The 26184-nt window shown below is 52.6% G+C and overlaps 1 protein-coding gene across 2 annotated transcripts; it reads right to left on the bottom strand.

The window, feature by feature from the left end:
• Nucleotides 1–284: 284 nt before the first annotated feature.
• On the bottom strand, nt 285–17841 carry CNDP2 (carnosine dipeptidase 2). 2 transcript variants are annotated; one of them, XM_024133973.2, is made up of 12 exons: nt 17772–17841; nt 14642–14731; nt 13412–13555; nt 9850–10012; nt 7669–7757; nt 5991–6191; nt 5653–5737; nt 4741–4901; nt 2757–2921; nt 1662–1803; nt 1302–1449; nt 285–909 (listed from the first exon to the last, which is right to left on the bottom strand). In XM_024133973.2, exons 2-12 carry the CDS (start codon nt 14699–14701, stop codon nt 840–842), a joined length of 1428 nt encoding a protein of 475 aa, XP_023989741.1. In that variant the 5' UTR covers nt 14702–14731; nt 17772–17841; the 3' UTR covers nt 285–839. The 2 variants fall into 2 exon arrangements, with proteins under 2 accessions (XP_023989741.1, XP_028336299.1); XM_028480498.2 differs by lacking the exon at nt 17772–17841 and adding an exon at nt 15575–15597.
• Nucleotides 17842–26184: the final 8343 nt, after the last annotated feature.

Here is a 26184-nt window from a genome sequence, read left to right as displayed (position 1 = left end):
AAAACACAGACTTCATGATAAACAAGAGCCTGGTTCCTTCGGGGGAGTTTACTGCGGCCACCTCCATCAGCTGGGCCAGGGGACTCTGCTGTTTAAACCAGTCTGATGGGCGCTTCCGCGGCTTGGCAGCACCAGGAGTGGGGACAGGAGAGGACGGGCGAGACGGGCACCGGCGTTCCGAGCCCGGCCGTCAGCCCCGCCAGCCCGCACCGCATACCTCGCTGCGCACAGGCACGGGGCTGCGCAGAGAAAGGCGCACAGGCAGCAGCTCCTCCAGAGGCTCAGGTTTTATTTTTTATTTAGCAACTCACACTGAGATCAAATAACCCTCCCAGTAGGTTTAGGTTTTGAGGGATCGTAGTAAAGAGAAGATGTGGAACACCAGTAACAGTTACGGTCTTGAGAAAAGGAAAGACTGTGCCCGAGACGGCAGCGGACAGAAAGGGTGGCCCTCGAGGCACCGGGTGCCCGCGACTCAATGTTCCAAGTGTGTGCGACCCTGACTCTGGGGGCACAGGTGGGACCAGGAAGCACCAAGGCCTCTCTTTAGCCCAGTGGACATCAACCAGAACTTTCTACAGAAGAACTTGTGCTTTTAGGCCTCGGCTATTTTCTGGAGACACCACTGAGAATTCAGCTGCCACCCAGGGTCGTTTACAAGCCCCCAGGACTGAACATTTATCGCTGCCGGGACAGGTTAACTCCATCCTGAGACAGGTGGGTGGTCTCGCGTCCACTCCCGGAGGCCTGGAGAATCTGACGAGAGGGAAAGGAGAGAGACGGGCTTCCGCGTCCCTGAGCGACGGGAAGAGCGCGAGGTGAGGGGAGGAGGGCGGTGCTCAGTTCTTCAGCTGGGACACTTCGTACAGGTACGCAGCCAGCATCTTGGTGCCTTCAATGTAGTTGTGCCTGACAGGGAGGAACAGTCACCACGCTGGCTGGTGTCCCGAGGGCCGGCACACATGCTGCATTCCTTCCGGAAGCGGACATCCCACCGTCCTGGCGTGCTGGCCCTGAGTCCTGCTTGCCTTGGTTCTCAAGTCCAGTCCGACTGCCCCACCAGGGACCAGCCCTGGTCCTGGTCTAATGGAACACGCGGCTCTCACCAGGTACTTAGTGTGAAGGGCCTTACCTGGACCGCAGCTGCTCTCTGTCTCTCTGGATGTGAGGTCTCCGCCTTGTGTCCTAACACCCAGGGCTCTGTGCTCTCTCCCTGCCCTCCAAGCAGGGCCTTTCTTTGCCTCAGTCCCTGACTGGCCCACCGCAGTCACCCCAAGATGGCCCCTCTTTTCTGCCCTCACCTGTTGAGCTTTTCATTCTGGGAGTGAGCTCCGTCATCTGCTGACCCCACGGGCAACAGCATGACATTCTTCCCCGTGGCCTCCTGAAACGTCAAAGTCACGGGAATACTGCCGCCTTCCCTGGTCAAGTCTGGCTCAACACCAAAGACTGAGGGAGAATGGAGTAAAAGACACTGAGCTTTAGGGCTGTGAGGCCAGGGATCCGCCACAGACCTACCGGCCCGCAACCCCAAGTCCAGATCAGCAGCCCTGCTCTCAAGGTGGGAGGTGGCACAGCCCAGCCCGCACAGAGGCGGAGTCGACACAGCCACACGCCCACGATCTGCCGGTGCCTATCAGCCCCCTAAGAGGACGTCTGACCTGTCTTCAGGGCTCTTCTCCCAGCCAAGTAATGAGGGTGGTTGAAGTCGGATACCCAGGGCTTCCCGCCGTGGCCCAGGTACACCTTGAACTTGTTGGGACTGTGCAGTTCAGCAAACTTCTTGGTCAAGTAGCTCGTAACCTGAAGCACAGGCAGGAGAGACAGTGTCTTACAGGCCTGGCCTCTGATCTAATGCTGGGGATCTACTCCACAGCAGTCTCTGGGGGGGCATCTACTCCACAGCAGTCTCTGGGGGGGGATCTACTCCACAGCAGTCTCTGGGGGCGACTCCACAGTCGTCTACAACGGGTCTATAAGGGGCCTACAGTGAGTCTCATCTGCTGCTGCTAAACACTGATCTGCATAACTACGATAACAGAAAAAGGGATTTTATCATGAAACAAACTTCAGTTATATAAGGTAAAAGGTAATGTTTTAATTTCAAGCAATTCACCCTTTACGTAGATATTCCCATAGGATGTTAATATTTAAATCCCATATGATGATAACATTTAAATCAGGTTTAAAGAACACGCCCCTTGACTTGCTTTACAAAAATGGGTTACGTCTAAAGCAAAAACAGAGCCAGGTGCTGACCCAGGGTCACCTCGTGATGAGAAAATCTCAGTCCTAGGCTTGGAGAGCGGCTCTCACTTTCCCCTCCCAACAGGGAAAATCTTGACTCCGTCTCTCCATGAAACCTCCCCGGGCGAGGACGAGGGCCTGCTGCCCCGCAAGCCTGGCTGACTTTCAGATACCAGACGCTGCCCCCCAGTCCTGGACTCTGCCTCTGCTGCTCAGCAGGGACCAAGGCCCGTGGACCCCACCGTAACACGTGCAGCCCAGAGTCAGCAACGGCCTTGAGCCTCCGGATGAGGTCAGAGCTGAGATTTTAGCATGCCTCCGCAGCGACAGAGGCCACTCGCACGGGATGCCTTTTCATACGACCTTTACCTCTGATTAGCTATCGCTGAGCTGGCGAGAGCCAAGGACAGGGCTGCACGGGCGGAGGCGTGCTCTCCTGCTGCCCAGAGCCCCGGTGGCAGGCGCTGCGTGCACAGCACGCCCTCCCCGCGCCCCCGCGCCCCACGTGCCTGCTCAGTGACCACTTCAGGAGTCATGTCTGGCACGAGCCTGATGGAGAACTTGCCGACCACCTTGCGAGGAATCACGGTCTTGGCCCCCGACCCAGAGAAGGCACCTTCGATCCCGTGGAGGGAGAGGGACGGGTACCGCCATCTGTGCATCAGGATGTCTTTCTGCAGAAAAACGACAAAGTGGGTCGGAGACGGCACCGCCTGCTCACGGAGAAGCCCGGCCGGCCTGGGGTCCACACGCCATCAGGAAGGCAGGAGCGACCTGGCAGCCGCTACGACAGCCCCCAAGGGGGCCCCGCGCGCCCAGGACGGCCGCAAGCGTGTCCTCTCCGCGCCTCCCAGTGAGTCCGCACTGCCCGGGTCAACAGAACTGACCACACAGGAGCCACGGCGCTCTGGCCGGCCCCACCCATGTGAGGGCTGTTGCAGAGCCAGGGGCACCAGGAGGGGGAGGGAGGCAGGACCCCAGCCATCCTAGGTCCTGGGCTTACAGGACACCGAGGGTGGGGCGAGCTCCCCGAGGAGGGCAAGCCAGGCCGTGCACCACGTCCTAGGCCGGTGCCCACGGACAAGCCCGGCAGCCTCTGCCATGGGGACTGGCACAAGGCAGCCCCCCGTCTCGCGAGCGTCTACTTGACACGGCTGCCTCTCATGCCCCTCTCGTCCCAGCGGTGACACGCGGCGTATCAGGAGAGGAAACGCCGCCGCCCGAACCCCTGGGCTTCCTCGGCGACTCGGCACGTGACGCTGGACGTGTTTGTGAACCAAAGAGCCCAGTGACAGCCGGAAGGAGCAGACACGGCCCTTAAGCAGGCACCTCACGTAAAGGCAAACGTTACCGCAAGGCAGCGGGGCAGGAGGAAATACAAACGTGTCCAGAGCCCAACCTTCCCCAGACCCGTCCCTCCCCCGGGACTAGTCTCTCTTGGTCACGGCGTCAGGACCCGACCGACTACCACCCGCGAGGACCCCGTCTCGGCTCCGCCTGTGAAATCCTTACTCCACTCAGTCCTCTCCGACGTGTCCTGAGCCTGAGGGGTCCCCGGCCCTGCCCCCCCGTCCCCGCAGCGCCCCCTGCAGCCTCACGGCGCCCCCGCCCCAGTGCCTCAGCTCCTATCCCGCCACACGCGCCGCCCGTAGTCTGTCCCCAGCGAGGTCTCACCAACGCGTCCCTCTACTCAACGCCAGTCACACCGCCGTCTTCCAGCACAGCGCACGAGCTCCTCGGCAGATCAGAGGCCTTTCCGTCAGGCATCTTCGCTCCGAACCCCGGGCCTCACTGGCCGCCCACGAGCGGGACAGCTGAGCCCTGCTCTGCGGCTCAGCCCCGCCTGCCTCCTGCAGGCCCGGTGGCACTCCCGTCTAAGAAGGCCCACCCCCCCTGCCCAGGCGGCAGACCACCCCACGCGGCCTCCGCACACCCCCGAAGCTTCTCTGCCCGTCCGTCACCTGGAGAGGTGACACTCAAGGGCCAAGCCCCGTTGTGCTCCTCCTGCATCCCCAGGGCCTGCTGCCGCGGTTCAATTAAAGCTTCGTTAACCACGTGAACTGATGCTCACACCTTAGAAACCAGGAACTAAGCTGACTAAGAGAAAAGTCACAACACGATGTTCTCCTGACAGTTAAGTAAACGCTTTGTGCAAATGGTTTCCACCTTAGCATCCAGCTCCGTCAGGGATGGCTTAAATCATCTCCGGCCGGAGGTAAAGCGACTTCCCCGCACGTGCAAATGAGGAAAAGCCCCTGCCTCTCCGCAGACGCCCCCCAGCTCCTGAGCTCTCCACAGTCGACATCTGACACGTTAGAGAGCTCCCAGCTCCCAGCCTGGCGCGTGGTGCCTTCCGGCGCCTGCACCGTCTGGCTGCTCCCGTGCCTGGGGCACGCCCGAGTCCGTCCAGCCCTCAGCCTCTTCCCCGGGTCCCCAGAACCGGGGACACTGCAAGCCCGGCGGGGGGCAGGCCTCGCGGCGCCCGGGCAGCACCTTGCAGTCGTGCAGCAGGGCCTCTGTCCCCACATCCCGGGCGTACTCCTCCAGGTCGAAGTCGATCTTGTCGTAGAGCTCCAGCTCCTCGTCCGTCACGGAGGCCACCGCCTCACTGATGCCTGGGACGAGGATCTTCCCCTTCCGGTCCATCAAGCAGCCTGGAGGAGTGGGAGGATGAGCACTCAGCGTGCACGTACTTCTTAAGCCGTTTTGTCACCATAACAACCCAGGGAGGAGAGCGGGGTCACCTTCCGTGTAAGATAAAGGGATGGAGACACGGAAGGTAGGGGAGCCGTCCACGGTCACGGAGCAGGATACACACGGAGCAAACGGGCTCCCGCAGGCCCGCCCTGAAAACCACTCCTCTGTCCAATATGTCCTGTTTAAGGCACGTCCCACGAGAAACTACCTGCTCCCACGCTGAGGATGGAAAACCGAGGGGGGCAGGGTAGACTCCAGTCCCAGAAAAGTCGACTCCATGCAGGGCAGCCGCCGCCCGCCAGGGAAGGAAACAGGACCGAGCACACGGTGGGCAGAGGCCGTGCGCCGGCGGGGACACCAGGCAAGGGAGCCGTGGCCTCGCTCTCAAAGGGCTGAGCACGCAGGAGACCGCTGCGGCCAGTCACAGTGTCAACTAGACCGAGGCAGACGCCCTCCAGGGACGTGAGACACAATGGCGTCCAGAGGAAGGACGGCTGTGATGCCAGGTGACAGGGCAGGTGGGGTGCTTGAGTCGGGCCGCGGAGACGATGTGGGGGGGAGGGGAGGCAGAAATGAAGCATGGGGGTCTTTTAAAGGGAACAATCAGTGGTGGGGGGAGGGAGGGACAGAAGGCATGAAGCAGCCTGGAAGCAGTGCCCGCACCAACCTCCCGCCCGACTGCCACGCGGTGACGGAGCCCACGCTCACCCATCAGCATGATGAGGTCGGTCATGGCCTCGTGCACCGAGCCGCCGTACACGCCGGAGTGCAGGTCCCTGTTGCTGCATTCCACCTGCGGACACACGGCCACCCTGCTTGGCTGCTCACGGGAGCCCGTTCTTACCACGCGACAGTCAAGTGAGCAAAGAACATTCACACGACCATTTTCGAAATCAAAATCTGCTCCCTCAACAAGCAAAGCAAGGTGCTTCCTAAATGCCAGAACTCTGGCAACAACCAAAACATCCTCCTGGAAATGCCAAGCACAGGAGAAAGCACGGGCACCCAGAGTCCTCCCAGCTGCTCCCCGCACGACTCGCACAGACCTCGATGAAGAAGTAGCAGATGCCCCGGAGCCCGTAGGTGATGCAGGGCTTGTTCTTTCCCAGCCAGTAGTTGTCGGAGATGCAGACGTAGTCCACACCCTTAAAGAACGCATCCTTCTGGGCAAAGATCAGCGCGTCCAGGCCTTCGGAGCCAGACTCCTCCATGCCCTCCAGACAGAAGCGGACGTTGACGGGGACTTCCTGGGCAGGAGACCGGAGAAGGAAGGCACTCAGCGCTCACGGACTTAGAAGCAACAGCCAGGAAGCCACCCAATGTTGTGAAGTCACGAATTTCAAGTAACCGACTTCCTCCAGACCGACCACTGGGCGGGCTGTGTGTGGCCCACAGAGACCCTCAGTCCCCAGGCGCTGGGCCACCAGGGGACAAGCGTGGCTTTGGCCGGTCACCCTTAGAAGGACTCCTTCCAAGGGGCTCCCAGCCCGACCACATCTGCCCCTCATCGGGGTCTCTGCGCTCACCCAGCGCGAATCAGCGTCTCCAGCAAAGCTGAGCCGCTCTCTCTAAAACAAAGGCCGCGACACAGACAGCCGGAGCCTTCATCTGCGTGGCCACCAGCAGCGCACGCAAGAGCGAGAGAGCGCTTCCCCCGGTTCAGAAGGCGCTCCACGCACTGCAGGCCTTTTTCCTCCAGAGCTGACAGTGACCCTAAGATGCCACCTGGCTCCTGCTCGGGGGTCTTCTAGGTCTCCCCAAGGCTGTGCTGTGAGGCACGTGGCCCTTCCACAGGACAGAGTGTGAAGCCACACCTGAGCGAGGCGATGCCGAAGGCCATGGAAGGCTGGGCCCGTAGGACTCACGTCTGCGGGGTCCTAGCTCAGAGCTGCCCCCAGACAGCACTGCTCAGCACACGCACTGCCCCTCTGCCACTCCAGCGGCACGGGGGGGGGGGTGCGCTGGGCAGCTCTGCCCTGCACACGGCCACCCCTCCACTCAGCCACCTGTTGGTCCCAGTGGCCCTGGAGGAGAGGGACCTTCCCGGCCCGAGCCCAGCTCCCTCGAGCCCTTTTCAGATCTACCACCCCACGTCCCGACAAAAACGCTTGTTTCATCGTTCTTATCGCAACACAAGATAAAAGCAAGATGCAGAAACTGCCTGTGTGTTATGATCACAATTAGATTAAAAAGAATTCTTGAAAGGATTGGTCAGTAACAAAATATTAAGTCTCTGAGGCCTGGATCCTAGGCACCTCTTTTTTCTCTCTACTTTTCTGTATTTTACAAACTTTCAACAAGGAGCAGATGTTTCAGTTAAGGAAATATATTTTTAAAAATCAAATTTACTTTTAGGAGGATAAAAACCACACAGAGAAAGTAAGGGTTTGTCGGCTAGCACAGGGCCTGGGTCACTCCCTGGCAAGCACCCACTTCCCAGGCGCGGTAGAACCCGGGACTCTCACCTGCCTGGGTCCCTGCTGAGTCACCAACAGGGTGACCTTGGGACAACTGTAAAACCACTGCACCTTCAATGTTTCCCCAAACTGGAAAACAACCTACAACCTGGAAGATGACCAGCCGTGCTGATGCAGTTTGCGGGGGAAGCCTGCTGTCTCCTGGCCCGTGCTCTTTGATCTTTACAGGCTGTTCTGGGAACAGAAAGTCCCACTCTGCATCCCCAGGTGGAGCAGGTGAATCGGGCGCTGGATGTGGGCAGCGTACCTGACACGTTTTCTGGAAGGCTTCCAGGGCGTTCATCCAGCCGGCCACTGGCCCCTTATCATCGGTGGCTCCTCTCCCGTACAGTTTGCCTAGAACAGCAATCAGCAAGTTCATCAGGTGATGGTCGCAGCGCACAGAAAGGAGCACCTCTCGGTGAACGTCAGACGACATCCCAGCGCGACCCCACGCAGCCGTCCTAAGCCTCTTCTTCGTGTCAGAAGCCCCGTTTCCATTTCATCAGGAGCCCCAAGTCTCCACCGAACACGATCATTAGGATCTTCCAGAGAACTCGCCCGACCTAAGAGCAAGCCGCAGGAGTGCGGCCAAGGTCCCCGCTGCCTCAGGGCACGGGCTGCAAACCCAGCTCCGCGGGACCACTGCCACTTGGCTAGTGTGTTAAAACCTAGCCCACAGCCAGCCGGCAGCAGCGGGTGAGGGAAACCTGGCTGGACGCAGGTGCACCGACCAAGGAGAAGCACAGTCTCACCCACACCACAGCCCAGTTTGATGAAGAACAGAGCTGACGTTCGTCACGCACCTCTCTAGGTTATCACTAAAGGACAGGATGTCGCCCCTCCCCAGTGTAACCGGTCACCTCCCCCCTGCACAGCCACCTCTGGGACCCCCGTACAAAGGTGGGTGTCTGGGCTGGGCACTGGCCACCATGAAGGACATGAGCAAAACAAGCCCAGACCCCCCTCCCAGACCGGATGCAGCGTAAGGCCCGAGGGAGGCCAGAACCCCGGGCGCTGCGCGCTCAGGGGCCCCTCCCGGCCGGTCCTCTGTCCTCCTCACCCTTAGCCTGTTTTCAAGTTCGGCAGGTCAACCTGACCCGCCCCAAAGCGGCATGGGGCTTAAAGCCATCACTGCCTTGGGGATTTCTTTTGTAAACTAAATCTGCTTTTCACAAAAGCTGAAGAGCTCTTCTAGGACGCATCCTCGTCCCTGTGGCAAACACTGACCAAGCATCCCCAGGGAGTGGGGCTGGGCTGTGCGGGCCAGGCGGGCAGAGGCCGAGAGCGCCCAGCCCCGGCCCGGCACGCCAGCAGGCGTGTGTGGGCAGCTTCTCCGGGCTACGGCGGCGCTCCAGGTTCTTCCATCCTGCGTGTCTGTGTGTCTGTCTGGGGGTGGGCTGTCGGGGAGGGGCTGAGCAGTAGGAGACCAGGGCTGGCACAGGATGAGGCCCAATGAGGGGAGAGAGGATGGGGCCCGCTGGGTCCCCCAAGAGGCACCGCTGTGGGGCAGGGCGGGAGGCGGCGCAGGACCCGCCTCCACAGGCCAGGGGAGGGCCTTGCAAGGGGGAAGAGAAGGGGCCGGACGAGGACGACCTCCGGGGGTCCTGGCGCGGGGGGAGGGCAGGAGGGGCGCCGCCGCTGGGAGAGGCGAGAGGGGACGAGAGGAAGGGCGGGGGCCCGGGCCCTGGACTGAGGACGCGCTAGCAAGCGCACCCCGAGGACCGCTGTGCGCAGCAATGATGTGACCGTCCCTGAGCCGGGGAAGCTCCAACAGAGACTCGGCGTTTTCCCGCAAGAAAGCCTTTACTTAAAGACGGTCTGGGCTCGGCCCAAGGGGACAAGGCACAAACGAAGGGGCTGCTCGATGTGGCGAAAGGCTGCGTCCAGCGCGGAAACGTGAAGGTTCAGTGACGAAGGCAGGAGGAGCCTTTACCCGGGGCGGGTTGGGGGGCAGCGAGAAGAGGGGCCAGCGCGGGGGGCCGTGAAGAGGTGCGCGAGGTGCCCGCGGGGCCCAGCCCGGGAGCCCTCGATGGCTTCACTGAGCCGTCACTGCCATCCTCACCAGGGCAGCAGGCATCGGGGAGAGGCCGACGCTTCCCTAAACCCTGACGGGAGCTGCTAAAATGCGCCACAGAAGCAGCTACGAATCGGATCAGATTTGGATCCCAGGTTTTGGGAGGCCACACCGCCTCAATTCAGATCGGGCTTCCTGGGAAAGTGTCAGCAGGAGAGGGAAGCCCAGCAGGCCCAAGGCCCCAGAGACCCGGTTCCACAAAGAAAGGAAGGCTTTCGGAGCTTTCAAGGATGGATGCACACACGTGAGGCTTCCAGAACCCAATTTCTAGATCGTGTACAAACAGCCAGCTCTGGAAAGACAACCCAGAGGCCACGGGTGTATCTCCTAAGCAAACGCCACAAGTCCTCTTCCTGGGGGAAGCGTCCCTACCGTCTCGCTCCACCAAGGTGAAGGGGTCGCTGTCCCAGCCGTCCTCCAGGGCTGCCGGCTGCACGTCCAGATGTCCATAAATGCACACCGTTTTCTTCTGCGGGTCGGAGCCCAGTGTGCCAAGTAAAATGGGCGGAAGTGCTATCTCCGAGCCATCAGGGAGCTGGGGGAGGAGAGGAGGCCATGGAGGACAGGCTTTGTTTAAAGAGGGTGGTGTTTACAGCAGATGTTATCAACATGCCCTGGACAATCTTATGTGTTCTCATCAACCACTTCTATTGCAGAGTTCAAGATCATACTGTTCAACCGAGTCATTAATTAACAAGAATACACTTTCCCATAATCCAGAGTACAGAGACTGGACTACGGCCATACCACCCTGAACGCGCCCCATCTCATCAGAGCACAGAGAGTGAGTTACATTTACCAACTGCAGGTGGCTTGGTAAATTGTTAAAGGTTGATTTTTGAAAAACACTTTTATGTAACGAAACATATTACAAAGGCTGGGTCTGGGATGCAGCATAGTTCATTATTTTCTAAAATAATGTATAACAACTACCGTAATCTTGAGGCAGAAGACACATTTCGAAGTTTTTTATGGAAAGTACAATCATGCACAGAAAGGGCCGTAGACCGGGGTACGAGGAAGTGCGATCTGCAGCAGGCCACGCCGCATCACGCCGCAGGAGCTGGGACTCCTCTGAGCCTCGCCCCAAGGCCATGTCAGCCTCCCGGTCCCCTAAGCACGGCGGACAGATATTAATCACGGGATTCTCTCCTCATCTAGGGCAGAAATGCAGGTGTACGAAGGCAAGTCAGTGCCAAGCCCCACACCAAACTCAGGTCCCTTCCGACATTCACATCAGCTGAGCGTCTGCACCTTTCATGGTAAACCACGGCCCCCTAAAGGCCCTGCAAACGATCCGGCACCCCATCCTCCTCGCCCCTTCCTGCAGTGTAAGAGGACAACCCGAGGTCCTTCCAAAGTGCCACCGACGGCGGGGAGGGTGAAAGGGGCACGTCCTGCGTTTCAACTGCAGGAGCAAGGATGAGTCACAGAGGAGCCATCACACCTGGGTGTCAGGCTAGCTACTAGCAAACGCTCTGAAGACATACGTAACTACACGGAACACACACACCCAACTGGTAAGGAAGCTATGGTAACGACTTACAGTTAAGAAGTAAAATGAGCAGCAGTTAAAACCGCCAAGCAAATCAGGACAAGGCTGGTGATGGGCCGTACGAGTGTCCCTCTCCAAACTCCCGGGGGCACTGAGCACCTCCACGTGTCCACGCACGCATCAGAGAACGTTCCAGGCCGCCGAGTGCTCTCAGGATACGGGATCTGTCTTTCCAGTACCCCCGACTCATAAATGCCAACTGAAGTAACTGCTGCTGACCCTGCAGCTGCCCACGCGCAATCCTGGCCTCCACCTCGCCACGCACCCACGCGAGCTGCCCTGGGGCTGTGGCCTCGCGAGGACGGCCTGTAGCCGCCAGGGCAAAGAACCGTGCTCGAAACCAAACGCCCTGACCTGGTCACAAAAGACACGGGGCGCTGCGGTCCCAGCTGGCCCTTAGCTCGCCTCATAGGAAAGTGATTTTTAAACAACAGATTTTCTCTAAATAAATCTCTGCTCCAGGCAGCTCCTCCGAAACACTTCAGCATTTTCTAAGAAGCCACTTGGGCCCGTACATATTCATGCCGCAGACTGCAAATCTCTCTCTGGGTTTCCCCACTTACTCAGATGTCACAGGACAAGGCCTGGGCGAGAGACACAGTGACATGTTTACAGGGAGAACACGATGTCCTCTCCCAGCACCTGGCTGGGCACAAGTCTGTGACACGGGGTCCTCACGTCTCCCTCCTTTCCACACATTCTAACGGCCACCACGTAAGTCCAGCTCCCGACCCCTGACCCACTGCACTGCCGCCGGGGGCTCTTCCGTCACTGCTCTGCTCAAGAGCCATGACTGCCCCATTTGCTGAGCTCCTCTGTCTGGCGCTCGGGCCCTCAGGGACGGGGCCCGCCACTGCCCGGGGCAGCGCTGTGCTGCAGGCAGGCCGGACGTGACGGCTCCTGCACCGACCCTGGCAGGGAGGCCCCAAGAGCCCCAAATCAGCCCTCCCACCATCACACCGGCCCCAGAGCCTTGCCCAGCAGGGACCGGGCTCCCAACATCATCTCTCCTCCGTGAGCCTGAAGGTACCCCAGCTTCTGCGCGTACAAGTGCTGACAGTCACCCCACACCTGCCCCAAGTCACCACCACCTCCAGAAAAGGGCAACACCGCTGCCAGATGACCGATGGACAGAGGGGACCGCGTGCGCTATGGCTGCACCCCACGAGGGCCTCGGCAGAGCTTCTCTACCAGTGATGAAAGCTGCCAGCTCCTTCCCTCATAAAAGTAGGCATCGTGGAACTCAAATAGTGTGGCAGTCATTCAGTCTTTCATGGAAGGTCCTTTCTGAAGGACCGCACTGTAACATCCGTGTTAAACAGATTAGATCCATCTATTTTAACAAAACAACTCTTAGAAATTATTTGCCACCTAGATTTTTTTTTAATGTATTAGGAAAAAAGGAAGAGGAAGCAAGTCACGTATGCTCCTAACAGAAACTAACTCAAAGAAACTTGGTTTAGCCTCTGAGTGGGCAAAGTGCCAGGAAGCTCTGTGTCTTAAGTAACCTTCAGTTAACTATAAAGTCTGTGGTCAGAAGAAATCTCACACAAACAACACTGGACTGGGAATCGGAAGGCCCAGATTTTAACCTCCTTTGCCATGGGCCTATTATTGGTTCCCAGGGAGACAGAGCCCACCTGGGCCTCTGGGTCCTTCCATTTATGAAAAGAGCTGAATGTCCATAACTGAAATCCCAGGATATAGTTTCAACGGACACATAAATCATCAGGCAAGAGAACCAAGATAAACCAAACCCAGTTATCCCTGCAACATAAAAGAGTGTTACAAACTTTGAAAATGCATGCCATGAAACATGTAATTAACATGGGACTGAAATCATCTGAAAGGAAAATAGTGGAATAATGTACCATAAAGTGAATTTGTTCATTCAAGTTAGAATCTGTCAGAATCCTGCATTAAAATGCAACTGAGCCCCAAGTCCCACACATAAAGTAGCCCTTTTCCAGGAACAAGTCAGGAAAAGTGCTGTTTCTACCAACTAGGGACACAGTGGGTGCGAGTGGGAGTCTCCATTAGTTTTGCATCTGATTGGCAAAGAGCAACTTCCTGGTCTGAAGGCTGACTGACCTCTGGGAAGGAATGTCAGCTCGCCTCAGAATGGCCATTATGTTAACTTCTGCTTAGAGAACACTCAACAGTTCTCCTTCCTGGAGAACAGTGATGAGTATCACAAATCTCTCTCTAATCCAGCTCAAGAAATCACACAGTTTAGCATCCAAATCAGGCCTTCTTTGCTTGTCTGAAAGACCAGCAGGTTCTCTGAAGCAAAGACCTGTAAGAACCAGCCAAGTCCTATCAACTCCCCTGTAAACCTGCTGCTGTGGCTCTGCAGTGTGGAGAGTGCCGGCCGCATACCTTCTGGTTCCCAATGTCCACCAGCTCCACGGAGCCCCCCAGCTGCTTGATGTCAGCAGCGGCGACCTCCATCATCCTCCTGATCTCGCCTCTTTTCTCCGGCCACGCAGACACGCTCTGGATGGCCACCCATTCCGCAAGTTTCTGTTTGTGGGTAATAAGCAGAAGGGATTCTGAAAAGGTGCTCCTTGAGGAAGGAAAGTACTCACAAGTGTGCCACTGTCAGGCCCACAGAGGTCACTTGCTACCTGAGTCCACTCCATTTGGAACATGCTGCCCAGACGCAGAAGAAGAGCTCCATGGCATCTGCTTTTTGCTTAAGATATAAAGGGACTGCCTGTACTGACCCTACACCAAGAACTATACAGCATGACAGGAAAATCATTAACCATTAAGCATGATGTGAGTGTAACATGTACAAAGTTCCATAAACACGTTTATATCTGCATCTGACAAAATTACAACTGAAAGGTACAGAAAATACCCAATATTTTCAGAGTCCAAGTTGGCTTATTTATCATCCTGATGATGGCCAAGTTCTCTAATATATAAGTTTTAGAATGAGAACTCTAAAGAGAACTCTAAAGATTTCACCTGAAATATGTCTACCAAGGGTAATTTTAATGTGATTCTTTAAGTTAACACCAAGAAACAGATTAATACATAACATTACGAAATCATTTAAAACATGCTAAATGTAAAATAGTTCTTTATACCTACCACAAGAATAAACAAAAATCTTCAATTAGCTTTGCCATTTCTAGAAACACATATTAAGAGTTTCTGTCAAAAGCCAACTTATATACTATAATGAGAAAGCAGAGGAAAAGACCTCTAGACAATACACATTTTTCAGTACTTTTTTTTTTGTGTGGTGAGAACACTTAAGATCTACTCAAGTACATGATACAGTATTGCTGACTATAATCACCACGCAGTGCACTGGATCCCCAGAACTTACCCATCTTGTAACTGAAGTTTGTACCCTTTGGCCAACACCTCCCCAGTTCGCCACCCCCTGACAACCACTGTTCAACTCTCCACTTCTCTGAGCGCAACTTTTTCAGATTCCACATGTGAGATCACACTAGCGTTGGTCTTTCTCCATCTAGACAGTATTTTTAACACTTGATTAGAACAGCATAATTCATATTAGCTCCTTGAAAGTTTCTCTGGGTGCCATGGAATTAAACTGAACTTGAAAGCTTACTAGAATAAACTTTCCCTTACCTTAACGTAGCGATCCTGATTCTCATCAACGTACTTAAACAGGGCAGTGAGGGCCGACATCTTTCAACCAGACCGCAGACCTTGGAGATTCTTGGAAGGAAGAAGAATCTGTCAGCGCTGCCTCGAGACAGGGTCCAACCGATCAACAAGTGCCTGGAGGCACTTGTGCAGGATCATAAACTGTACTCCACCCCCCCGACCAGCACCGGATGCAGTCGTCACGAGGACTCCAGCGAGTGACCTCGGCAGATACAGTGGTTCTGGAAAGCAGTCAGAGGCTCAGGCTGATCTCCATTCTTTTTTCAGAAGGAAAAGGTACCCAGAATTGAGTGTCAGAATGGAAGGTAATCGAAGGAAGGGCCTGAGTTGAAGACAATCTGATATAAATCAAAAGCAGGTACTCCCCAGAGGCACTGACATACCGGCATTTTAAAACATTTTTTAAAAATTAATTTTACTCTCTTAAAGGACACAACTTCCCCTTACTATTACCACAGAGAAAATAATCACTCCAAGGCTCCCAGCAAAAATGTCACATCTTGTCTCTATGCCACAAACCAACAACACAGCAAACAAAGCCCGAGGAGAGGATCGCAATTCAGTTTAAGGAAACTGACAACCTGGGCCCAGAAACAGCCAAGACAACGTACGAAACTCCACTAGGACCCGATTAAGATTAAAGAAACTTCCAGCCTCCCAGGTGCATTTTCTAAGGTCCAGTTTCTGCTCTGTGAGACCCAACATGTCCTGCTCCACCTTACAAATACAGGGGAGAAGAAATCATGTGACTCATCATCTTTTTTGTTTGTCTGGCCGTCTCTCAAGGCATGCAGGATCCTATTGATAGCTCCTCAACTAGGGACTGAACCCGTGCCCACTGCAGTGGAAGCTCGGAGTCCCAACCACTGGACCGCCAGGGAAGTCCTGACTCACCTTCTTTAAAAACTGGAATCAATAAGAAGCACAGAAAATCCTGGAATTGGCACTTTCAAAATCGGTTCTCCCCCCTTCCTCCAACTGACAACTCAGATTCCATCACGTGGCAAGACTCAGACCTCAGCAGTGACAGGGAGAAAGTGCTCAGGGACGGGAGCAAACTCAGCACCGCAGTGACAGGAAGTATTTCAGAACTGCAGCTGCAGAGTCACAAAACCCCATTACATCTCTGCAGTTATGGAGCAGGACGCCGGAAAAGCGCCTGCGTATGGACACACTGTCGTTAAAGAGCATCTTTTTCTTGGTATAGGATTCTGAAGTGACTTCTGAAGACGAGGGACTTTATCCACTGAGACATGAAGCCTGGCAACAGATCGAGGAAGCCCAGTGTGAGTTCCGTAAGGTCAATCCTCTTCCCACACCCACAAAAGAGCATACCAACCTTCCAGCCAACTCAGAGGGTTTCAGCTGAGGCTCTTGCCTCATAGACAGGGATCCCTGAATGCAGAGGCCCAGCATACAAGTCAAAGTTTTCAATCACAAAAGAAACCCTATTTAGCAGGACAATATGCAACATCAGGTACTTTTCATTTGAGTTTCTGGTCATTAAATGCCACAAATCCCACACTCACCGTTATATATTCTCATTAATATTATGTTCTTTGAGGCCCAATTAACCAATGGCCTTCCAGCAAAAGTCAAAGATTCAACTATCTAAGCTGCACCTTTTTTTTTTTTCAACATCTTTATTGGAGTATAATTGCTTTACAATGGTGTGTTAGTTTCTGCTTTACAACAAAGTGAATCAGTTATACATATACATATATGTTCCCATATCTCTTCCCTCTGCGTCTCCCTCCCCCCCACCCTCCCGATCCCACCCCTCTAGGTGGTCACAAAGCACCGAGCTGATCTCCCTGTGCTATGCGGCTGCTTCCCACTAGCTATCTATTTTACATTCGGTAGCGTATATATGTCCATGCCACTTTTTATCAAAGGAGAGTAAACAGAGACCGAGACCGACTGCTCAGCTCTGCAGGCCACCTCACCAAGGCTGGAGAAAAAGCAACTGCTCCTCTGAACTGCTAACCCAGTCAGAGAGGTCAGGCCAGGTCCATTTCTCCCTCCCACTCACGGTTCTGGTTATTCCCGTTTCACCACTTCTTTTATGTGCCCTGGTGAACTCCATTTATTAGGGTGAAAGCACTGAGCTGGAGTGAGCAAAAGCAAATATTACCCTCTCGAAAGAAATGCCAGCCTCACTCTCCTCTTGGAATCTAAGGTTCTGGGGAGTAACATAACTTCAACAGTGAAACTAGTGTGAGAGGAAGAAGTGATACGGTAGCACCTGGAACCATCCAGCAATGCCTACGAATGATTCTCCCAGTTCTGAGTGCCCCCATCCTGTCCCGCACTGACTCAAGGTACATGATACCCTAAACAAACGCCTGAATCATGGCTTCAAATCTGTGTAAAACCACTGAAACAGCTGTGGAGACCTCTGGTTTGCCCAATCTAGACCTTCAATCCAAACGTACAGTTCTACAGAATTACTTCTCGCCACCCCTCCCTGCAAACACCAGGGACGACAAAGGCATGAATAAAACTTGCACCAGATCACTGAGCCAGCACTAGGATCCCGTGTCGGCGGCGCGGGCGGCTCGGAGGCCCTGCCCGCGAGGCCCAGGGTCTCAAGGACTCGGTGCAGGCCGAACCGGGACCAGGCATCACTCCATTTGACAGGTGAGAAAACGGAAGCTGCCTGAGAGCGGCCAGCTGCAAACTCCCAGCCTTAAATGTGGGCGGGGGCTAGAGACCCCTGACCCCGGGCCTCTGACCCCCGGGCGCAGGCCGTCCCCGCGACACCTAACTCAGGCTTCCGCCAAGGGCTCTGCTAAAAGAGACAGGCTTTAGTTTTCTGCGGGCCTCGCCGAGGGAGGGTCGAGAGACCGGCGCGCGCGCGTCCTCCCCGCCGCCCCAGAGCCCGGACCCCCGAGCGGGCCTTTTGACCCGACACCCTCTTCTCCCGTCAGGCCGGCCACGCGCGGAGCGGGCCTGCGTCCTCGGCACCCCAGCCGCGCCCGGCCTCCCCTGTTCCCCCGGAGGCGGCCCGGGGCCCCACGCTCCCGGCCTCCGCCCCGCTGCCGCCGCCCTCAAGGGCCTCCCCGCCTAGCGATCCGTGACAGAACCTCACCAGCCCGCCGCTGCCGCCTCGCCGCTTCCGTACCACGTGCCCCGGTCACGCCCCCGGCGCGGGCCCGCCCCACCACCGCCCCGCCGCCGCCCCGCCCACCAATCCCCGCCCTTGTCCGGAGAGCAGGCGTCGCCCCGCCCCCGACGCCGTGCCGTCCACCAATCGCGGGCCTTGCTGGAGATGGCGTCGCCCCGCCCCCTAGGTCGCCTCGCCCCTCCACTGCGCGGTACGGGGGCGGGGCTGAGACCCGGGGAGGCGGGGCTCCGAAGCACCTGCCTGGGCAGCGAAATCCCTCCGTCCACCGCCTAGTGCTTTCACGCAGAGGTCCGAGAAGTGGTCTTTAGTGCAAGGTGGTCCGAATTGGGGGCGCCCACACACACTCCGAACCCTCCCGCCGGAAGCTCCCGTCCCCGCAGGCTCCTGAGGGGCGCGCGTTGCAATTTCACGTACCTTTGGCACTTCGCTCACCAAGCCTTCACCAGTACCATTGCTGAGAGGGGGAAATATTTTAGTATTTAGTCTTCCAATAATCCTAGGAATTAATGAAGAAAGTAGACCCACCATTTACTTATTCAGCATCTACTACTTCTCTTTTTAACCCTTACAAGGATCCTTGGGGGTACGATTATCTCCGTTAGAGTATTCCCCCAAAATTTGGCAAAACTTTTACCCCCCCCATTCTTTGTTGTTTTAATAACAAGTTTAACAGTTGCAAGGGATGTAGTTTCCCACACCTTGTAAATATTTTGAAATAAAATTACCTAAATTTTTACATGGTTTGTTTTTCCTTCGAAATTCTATTTCCATCCATATCCCTCACAGAATTTTGTCAAATTAAAACGCATTTATACCTGAGAGTCTTTTATTGATGATACTATCATACTTCTCTGCAACAGAATATGTATAAAAATTTAAATTAGTATTTACTTTACTATAGCTAGAAAGTTCTAAGTGTTAAATCTTTCCTCTGGGCTAATTCTCATTACAATTATTAGTAGTACATGATTGATTAAAAATACCACCTACATATATTATACGCTTTGGTAAAGAATTTTTAGCTATTTAAAGTAATTTATTGGAAATATATCCTTTACTCATATCTATTAGGCTTTAAAAAAATTAGTTCAGTTATCTATAAATGAGATTATTGCTCGAATGAGACAGGATTCGGTGAAAAACACAGCCAAAAAAAGGTGATTTAGAATAAAATCCATAATACATTACCCATATATTAAAATTTTATGGGCATGTGGTAGAAATAAATAAGAGCAAAGAGGAAGCTTGGGTCCAAGTAAAAAGTGAATGTGCATTTACAGTACCTAATAATCATTTGACAAAAGTTAATGAAAATGTTTATCCTGCAAATCTGAATAAAAGTTAAGAAAATGCACAATTTAATCTTGATACAAAACTCTTTTACTTGGAAATATAATGTTAATTGTCAGAAGGTGGAACTTTCTACCTCCTACCCCTTGAAATAAAGCAAAACATGCAACAGACAGGTGGTCTTGAGTGAGGAGGCGTTCTCCAATAACATACTTTCAAACTGTATTTCAAATTGTCCCTTTGTTTGGAGCATTTTGGCTTTTAAAGAGGTAATAAATGTACAGCACTTAGAACGATGCCCGGGTTGAGTGTCTGGGTCTGCTCAGGCTGCTATAACAGAATATCAAAGACTGGATAGCTTATAAACAACAGAAGTATATTTCGAACAGTTCTGGAGTCTGGAAATCTAAGATCAAAGTGCTACCAGGTTCAGTGTCTGGTGAGAGCCCGCTTCCTGGTTCACGGACGCTGTCTTTTCAATGCAACCTCACATGGCAGAAAGCTCTCTCTGGGGTCTCTTTTATAAGGACGCTAATCCCATTAATGAAGGCTCTGCCCTCATGACCTTATCACCTCCCGAAAGGCCTAAATACCAAATACCTCCAAATACCATCCCCTTCGGGATTAGGTCTCACCATATGAATGTTGGGAGGACACAAACCTGCAGTCTGTGTAGCTCTGAGTGTCTTGTAGAGGAATGCAGGAAGGCAGTAAGGACAGCAGGTGGCTCCACTGCCAGCAGGTTCTCAGGTTTATCTGCTGTAGAAGAGAGAAACCATGGAATTGGGGCAGCTGGAAATTGGTGCCCTTAAAACTTTCTGAACCCTTCTTTAAAAGTCTTCTTGTGCCCATGGGTATTTCAGTCTGAAGACCACTGCCTTACCCAGCGATTAAGTAAATGAGCTAATATTTAAACCTAAGGGTGCAAAGCTGGAAATCTCCAGCAGGTGGCGATGCAATCCAGTCCTTCTTGGGTAAAGGATGCTTTGCAGATTGCTCGGTATTGACAAATCTGATCTAGTTTAAGGAGCTAAGTAAACAGGTTCCTCTTCTTTGCTGGATTTTTTTGGGGAACAGGGACACTATGAGAGAAGACAAAGAAAGAGTAATGTGGTCGGGTGACCAGAGGTTGGGTGCTTCAGAAAGAGAAATGACATGACTTATTCTGAGAACGTAGGGAATATCAGCATCACGAAAGTTACTATTGATTACAGATCCATTGATACAACATTAGATCGTGCTTCCAATCACCACGATTTTCAGTACCCAGCACGGTCACAGAGCTTAGTCTGCAGACTCCCAGGCAGTTCTGTTTAACCAAGCTTAACTAAGCACACAGACCATGGGAGCACCCATCACCCTGGAAGTTTGAGAATTTTCCTGAGCACAGGGGCCACTTTGGAGAGCCTAATTGTTCTCGGAAACCCAGATGCAGAGAAGTGGTAGGTCACCACGTTAGATGCCTGCCAAGTTGGATGGCACAAAGAGGGAACAGCGGGGGAGGAGGCTAGGAGGGGGCAGCAGACGCCAGCCTTGCTCCACACGCCTCAGCCCCAAAGGGGCTGCTGAACGCCAGTCCCCCCAAAGTGGTCTCTGCGGGTCTCCCGCAGTGTGTCTGTCACACACGGCCCCCCATTCTTTCTTTTATATATAAATTTATTTTATTTATATTATATATATTATATTTATATATATATAAATATATATTTTTGGCTGCGTTGGGTCTTCGTTGCTGCGCGTGGGCTCTCTCCAGTTGAGGCCAGCGGGGGCTACTCTTCGCTGCGGTGCGTGGGCTTCTCATGGTCGTGGCTTCTTGTTGCAGAGCACGGACTCTAGGCGCGTGGGCTTCAGTAGTCGTGGCTCGCGGGCTCTGCAGCGCAGGCTCAGTAGCTGTGGTGCACGGGCTCAGTTGCTCCACAACATGTGGGATCTTCCCGGCCCAGGGCTCGAACCCGTGTCCCCCTGCATTGGCAGGCGGATTCTTAACCACTGCGCTACCAGGGAAGCCCACCACCCCTCGTTTTTATGACAGGGACCAGGCAGCCCTTGGAGACTCAAAGGCTGAGACCGAACTGTCTAGTGGTCCCCCCGTCCCCATCCCAGGGAGATGGAAGGTCTGATCCAGAGCGGAAGCAGCAGCATAGATGTAGCGGCCGCGGGCTCCACATAACCAGGATTCACGTTTCATACTTCACCCACCTTACCCACCCCCCCATGTCCCCGAGTAGAGCATCCAGGAGCCACGGTTGGTGTCCTCTATCCTCCCTATGAGCTGGGGATTAGGTCTCCGCCCAGAACGCCTCTCTCCAGAGCAAAGGCTCTCACGGCAGGGCATGCAGCAGTCTTTGTGGGCAACGGTTTTTTCCTTAACAAATATCTTCATGTTTTCCTATTCCTGACCCAGGAGGATATTTCAAAAATAAGATAGAAAATGAGTTGGGAAAGGTAGGGCAGCTTCTACTGAGGACACTCTTCCTTTGTTCTGATTCCTCACCGGTTACACATCACTCCAGGGTAAGGCCCACGCCCAGTGTGTCTTCTGAGCCCCGGGTTTAGGCCCTTAGTTCCCGGGGGAGAGAGAAGCACACAGGTGCTAAGACAGAAGGGGCCTCCTAGAGAGAGCTGCCCACAGACCGCTGCGTGCCACGCACGGCCATGGCCACTGGCTGGCCAACGTCCACCCTGATGACCCAGCAGTTACCCGAGGAGTCCACGGCACCCTTGCCTTTGGTTCCTGCTCCCCGTGAGTCTGCTTCCACTTTCTACTCGGACACTGAGAATTCATTTCCTTTGCTTCAAGTTGAAATTTCTCAAAAGAGAGCATATGACTGGTTTAGCAAGTCACCATTAGGGGTCAATTCCCCTGCCAGGCAGAAGGTCTGGCCAGGTTCTCTCCAGGCCAGCAGCCTGCATGATGATGGCTGCCTCTGGGTCGGGCTCCCCAGCTGGTGCAACCCCAATCTGGCCGAGGGGGCGACGTCCCAGCTCAGCGCGGCACTCTGTGCTGCAGGAGCCCAAGACAGACGCCATCTGCCGTTGACCGTGGACGGGGTGGCATGACTGCAGCCCCTGCCTGGCCTGTTGCCCAGCATACAGGACACGGAACAGGAGAGTCTTCTAGCAGGTGGGACTCTGGCGGCAGTTGGCCCTGGCTCTCTGGGGATTCGGGCAGAAGTGACAGAAGCTTCCATTCCAATTTGGGGTCAGGTCAGGACGCTGTCCCAGCACTTGAAGAAACAGGACTGCTTTTATCCTCAAGACAAAAGCTACTGCCGACTCAGTACCGACTTCTTGACTTAATGGTTTCCAGGACAGCACTTTCATCCAAGAACGTGGAGGTGCCACCCTGGGCAGAGAAATGTGAGTAGGCAGGTAAGAGATGGAAATGAGAGCTTTTAAGCCACTACTTTGAAGAAAACTCCAATTATTCTGACGGCTCCCCCCTCCCCACCCCCCCAAACTAAAAAACAACTAGAACAGCAGCAGCTGCAGCAGAGCCTGGTCTTCACCTTTGAAATAAGAATTTCCTGCTCTCTGGCCTGGAACAATTATGTGACACCTTAACTCTGAGTATATTTAAGAACGTCAGTTGAGTGAATTCATAAAACCCCCTGCAATTTTCTCCAATTCAGTGAAGTCTATGTTGACTATGCCAAAGACTTTCAAGTTCAAAGAGCTTGAAAGAGCTTCAAGATACAAGACTTTGCTGTTTCCTCTAATATTTATGAGCTTTTTACAGAGGTCAATAAAAGCACCGTGGAACTGGAATCAATATCCACTTGCCATGGTTAACATTTCGACTCCGTAGTTCTGGCTCTCTGCCTCGTGCTGTCACGTCCAGGCATCCAGGACAGTCTGCTCTCTGTTTCACGGCAAGTGTTCTTAGCCATGTATTTTTTACTAGAGATAAAGTTCAGCTGTTGTGTGTCTGAAAAGGGGCTTTGTTGTCCGTTTAGCGCTGAATTTTCTTTTTTCATGTTTGCCTTTTCAGAGAGATGTTTTTGTTGATGATCTCAACGGCCACACAGATCTTCACAATGTGACACTTTTGGAAAGAGTGTTCTGAAAATCACAGTTGTGTCATATCAACAAAACGCTGTAGGAGCTGAGAACGCTGAATGTGGGTCGCGAGTCCTGAATTAGTCTAGTGCCTGACACACAGTAGGTGCTCACTAAACGTGGAGAGTGAGTGGACAAATGAAAGGACAGATAAAGCTATTCTTTCTATCATTCTTTCCTCCCCTGCCTCAGATGGTCCTCTTCAACACGTGTATGTTATAGGTGTAGGGACCGGGAAGGAAAGTTACAATGCTCTCCCTTCCCCCAGTCCTCCTGTGTTGGATGTCTTCTGTCTACAGGTGTGACAGCATTACCTTGATTCTTACAAAAGCCCTAAATTCATGGATTCACGGAATCCATGAATTTGCCTTTAAAAAAGAAAAAAGTTATGACTCTCAATATACAAAAAAGTCAACTTTGGCAGAATTTCCAAAAAGTTTCTTTTTTACTGTAGTAAGAACAATAACATGAAATCTAAACTCTGGACAGATTTGTAAGCGCACAAATAGGTACCATGTTTATCTCTTGGGCTTATACACCTTGCATAACTGAAACCTTATACCCGTTGAATTACATCTCCCCATTTCTCCCTCCCCAGCCCCTGGCAAGCACCAATCTACTCTCTGTTTGTGAGCGTGACTATTTTATCGATAGATGCCTCATAAATGGAATCATGTAGTATTTGTCCTTCTGTGTCTGGCTTCTTTCCCTTAGTACAATGTCCTCAAGGTTCATCCTTTTGTTGTATATGATAGAACTGCTTTTTTTTTTTTTTTTTTTTTTTTTTTTTGGTGGTACGCGGGCCTCTCACTGCTGTGGCCTCTCCCGTTGCGGAGCACAGGCTCCGGACGCGCAGGTTCAGCGGCCATGGCTCACGGGCCCAGCCGCTCCGCGGCATGTGGGATCTTCCTGCACCGGGGCACGAACCCGTGTCCCCTGCATCGGCAGGCGGACTCTCAATCACTGCGCAACCAGGGAAGCCCGAGAACTGCCTTCTTTTTTATGGCTGAGTAATATTCTGCTATACGTACATACCACATTTTCTTTATCCATTCATCTGTCAATGAATATTTAGCTTATTTCAAAAAATTAAAAGTAGAACTACCATATAATCCAGCAATCCCACTTCTGGGTATTTATCCAAAAGAACTGAAATCAGGATCTTGAAGAGATATTTGCACCCACATGTTCACTGCAGCCTTATTCCAATAGCCAAGATGTGGAAACAATTCAAAAAGTATTTTAATTACCATTTGGCATTTTTAAGTACAGACTTCACAAAGTCTTTCGTTTTTTTAAACTTCAGAGAAAAACATTAGCTTCTTGTCCAATAAAGAGAAACGGTGGCACAGCATCTCTAAGTAGGTATCTGACCAAGGAAAAAGAGAACCGAAGTCATGGTGGCCCATGATCTGAAAGGAAAGCAGGGCCAGCCCACCCCATGTGCCAACACAGGGAGTTAGTTTTGAGACACCATGTCTCCCGGTCACAGCATACCAGGGTGGAAAGGTCTGGAAGCAGGGATGAGGAGGACTGCTTATCAAGTTTACCTGTTAGGGTTCTGTTTACACATCTACCTTTATTATGACACTAACTTCAATAAAAATGATTTTTCATTTTAGTCTTTTGCATCTATTCCACTCTAATAACGTGTGCCAATTTCCACACCGTCATGAGAATTTCAAACTGATCTCGGAGCTTTGCCACTAATAATATTAATTGAGATTTGTCATCTTTTATAACGTGACAAATTTTCAGGACTCACCTGTGAGCTGGTGATAACTCTTCTGGGTTTATAACATCTCTCTTGGCTGCAAGAATACTATTACTCATTTCTCAATTATATTTTTTAAATATCCAAATATTTAAGGGTTATATTTACTAATTAATCAAGAAGAAACTTTTTAATGTTTAAGCCTATTCCCACACTCCCCATCTTGTACTGATTATTTAGAAAGGGTCCAAATGCTGACTCTAATTAAAAGCATACACCACTTGTTGCAACTTACTTCAGATTTAAAATAAAAATTATGAAACATAATGGAAACATGTTTGCTCACCAGAAATTATACCCATCTAGCAATAACTCACAGTAGATTTCTGCCAAAACAGTTCTCTAAATACATGTTCTATTTTGTGGTCCATGATTTGTTACATCTTCACCTATTTCTAAGCCAGTGCAATTAGGTGATAAGGGTTTCCATTTTTTTTTGATTGACCGACTCTCCAGTTATCTTTCAATTTCTTATCTGAGAAGCAAAGCATGTACTTGAGGATTTTTAAAAATTCATGAGTTGTTTACATTTCATTGGCAGTTGGAGGCTATTTCCCAGCTTGTTTTTTAAGTGAGAGGAAGAAAAAAAACCAATAAAACCTATCCTGTTTCAGAATATCAACAGTTTAAAGACCCCCAGATAAGCAAAGGGAAATTGAAATGGTCTAATGTTCCAGCAAATATCAAGAATTCTGTGTGTTTTGAGTGATAACAATTTGTCCAAATCTGGAGGAATAGACGGATGGGGGGTAGGTGAAGCCCGCTCAACAATTCCCTTTATTTACTGCACAAAAATCTGCAAACCCAGACTGAAATTTTCATTTTCTTGTCTGGGAAAAGCAAAATAACCAAATGTACAGAGAAATGTCCAGTTATGCGACAGAAATGTCTGCTCACGTTCAGATATTTGCCACCTTTGGTGTCCACAGGAAGGTTTCAGAAGGCTGCTTGGCCCAGAGCATCGTTTTCAGCCTCAGTTACGTCAGCACATTGCCTCTCCTGGACCCATTTGCACTTAGGTCTCACCTCTGACTGTACAACAAAGGCCGAGTCAAAAAACTTCAGCCATCAACATAGGTAGGGCCTTCCTCTCCTACTGCTGCACATGTACTCAGCCACCCTGAGACTGTCTCTCAAAGTGACTTATTACGTGCATGTTAGGTTCCCGGGGCTCCTGCAGCAAACTGGGCGGCTGACAAACAGCAGAGCTGTATTGTCTCTGGGTTCTGGAGGCTAGAAGTCGGAAATCAAGGC

This window comes from Physeter macrocephalus, chromosome 19, assembly GCF_002837175.3.
Source record: "Physeter macrocephalus isolate SW-GA chromosome 19, ASM283717v5, whole genome shotgun sequence".
In the NCBI taxonomy this organism is placed as follows: Eukaryota; Metazoa; Chordata; class Mammalia; order Artiodactyla; family Physeteridae; genus Physeter; species Physeter macrocephalus.
Note: the sequence above shows the minus strand (reverse complement) of the source record. Positions and strands in the feature narration are given on the sequence as shown.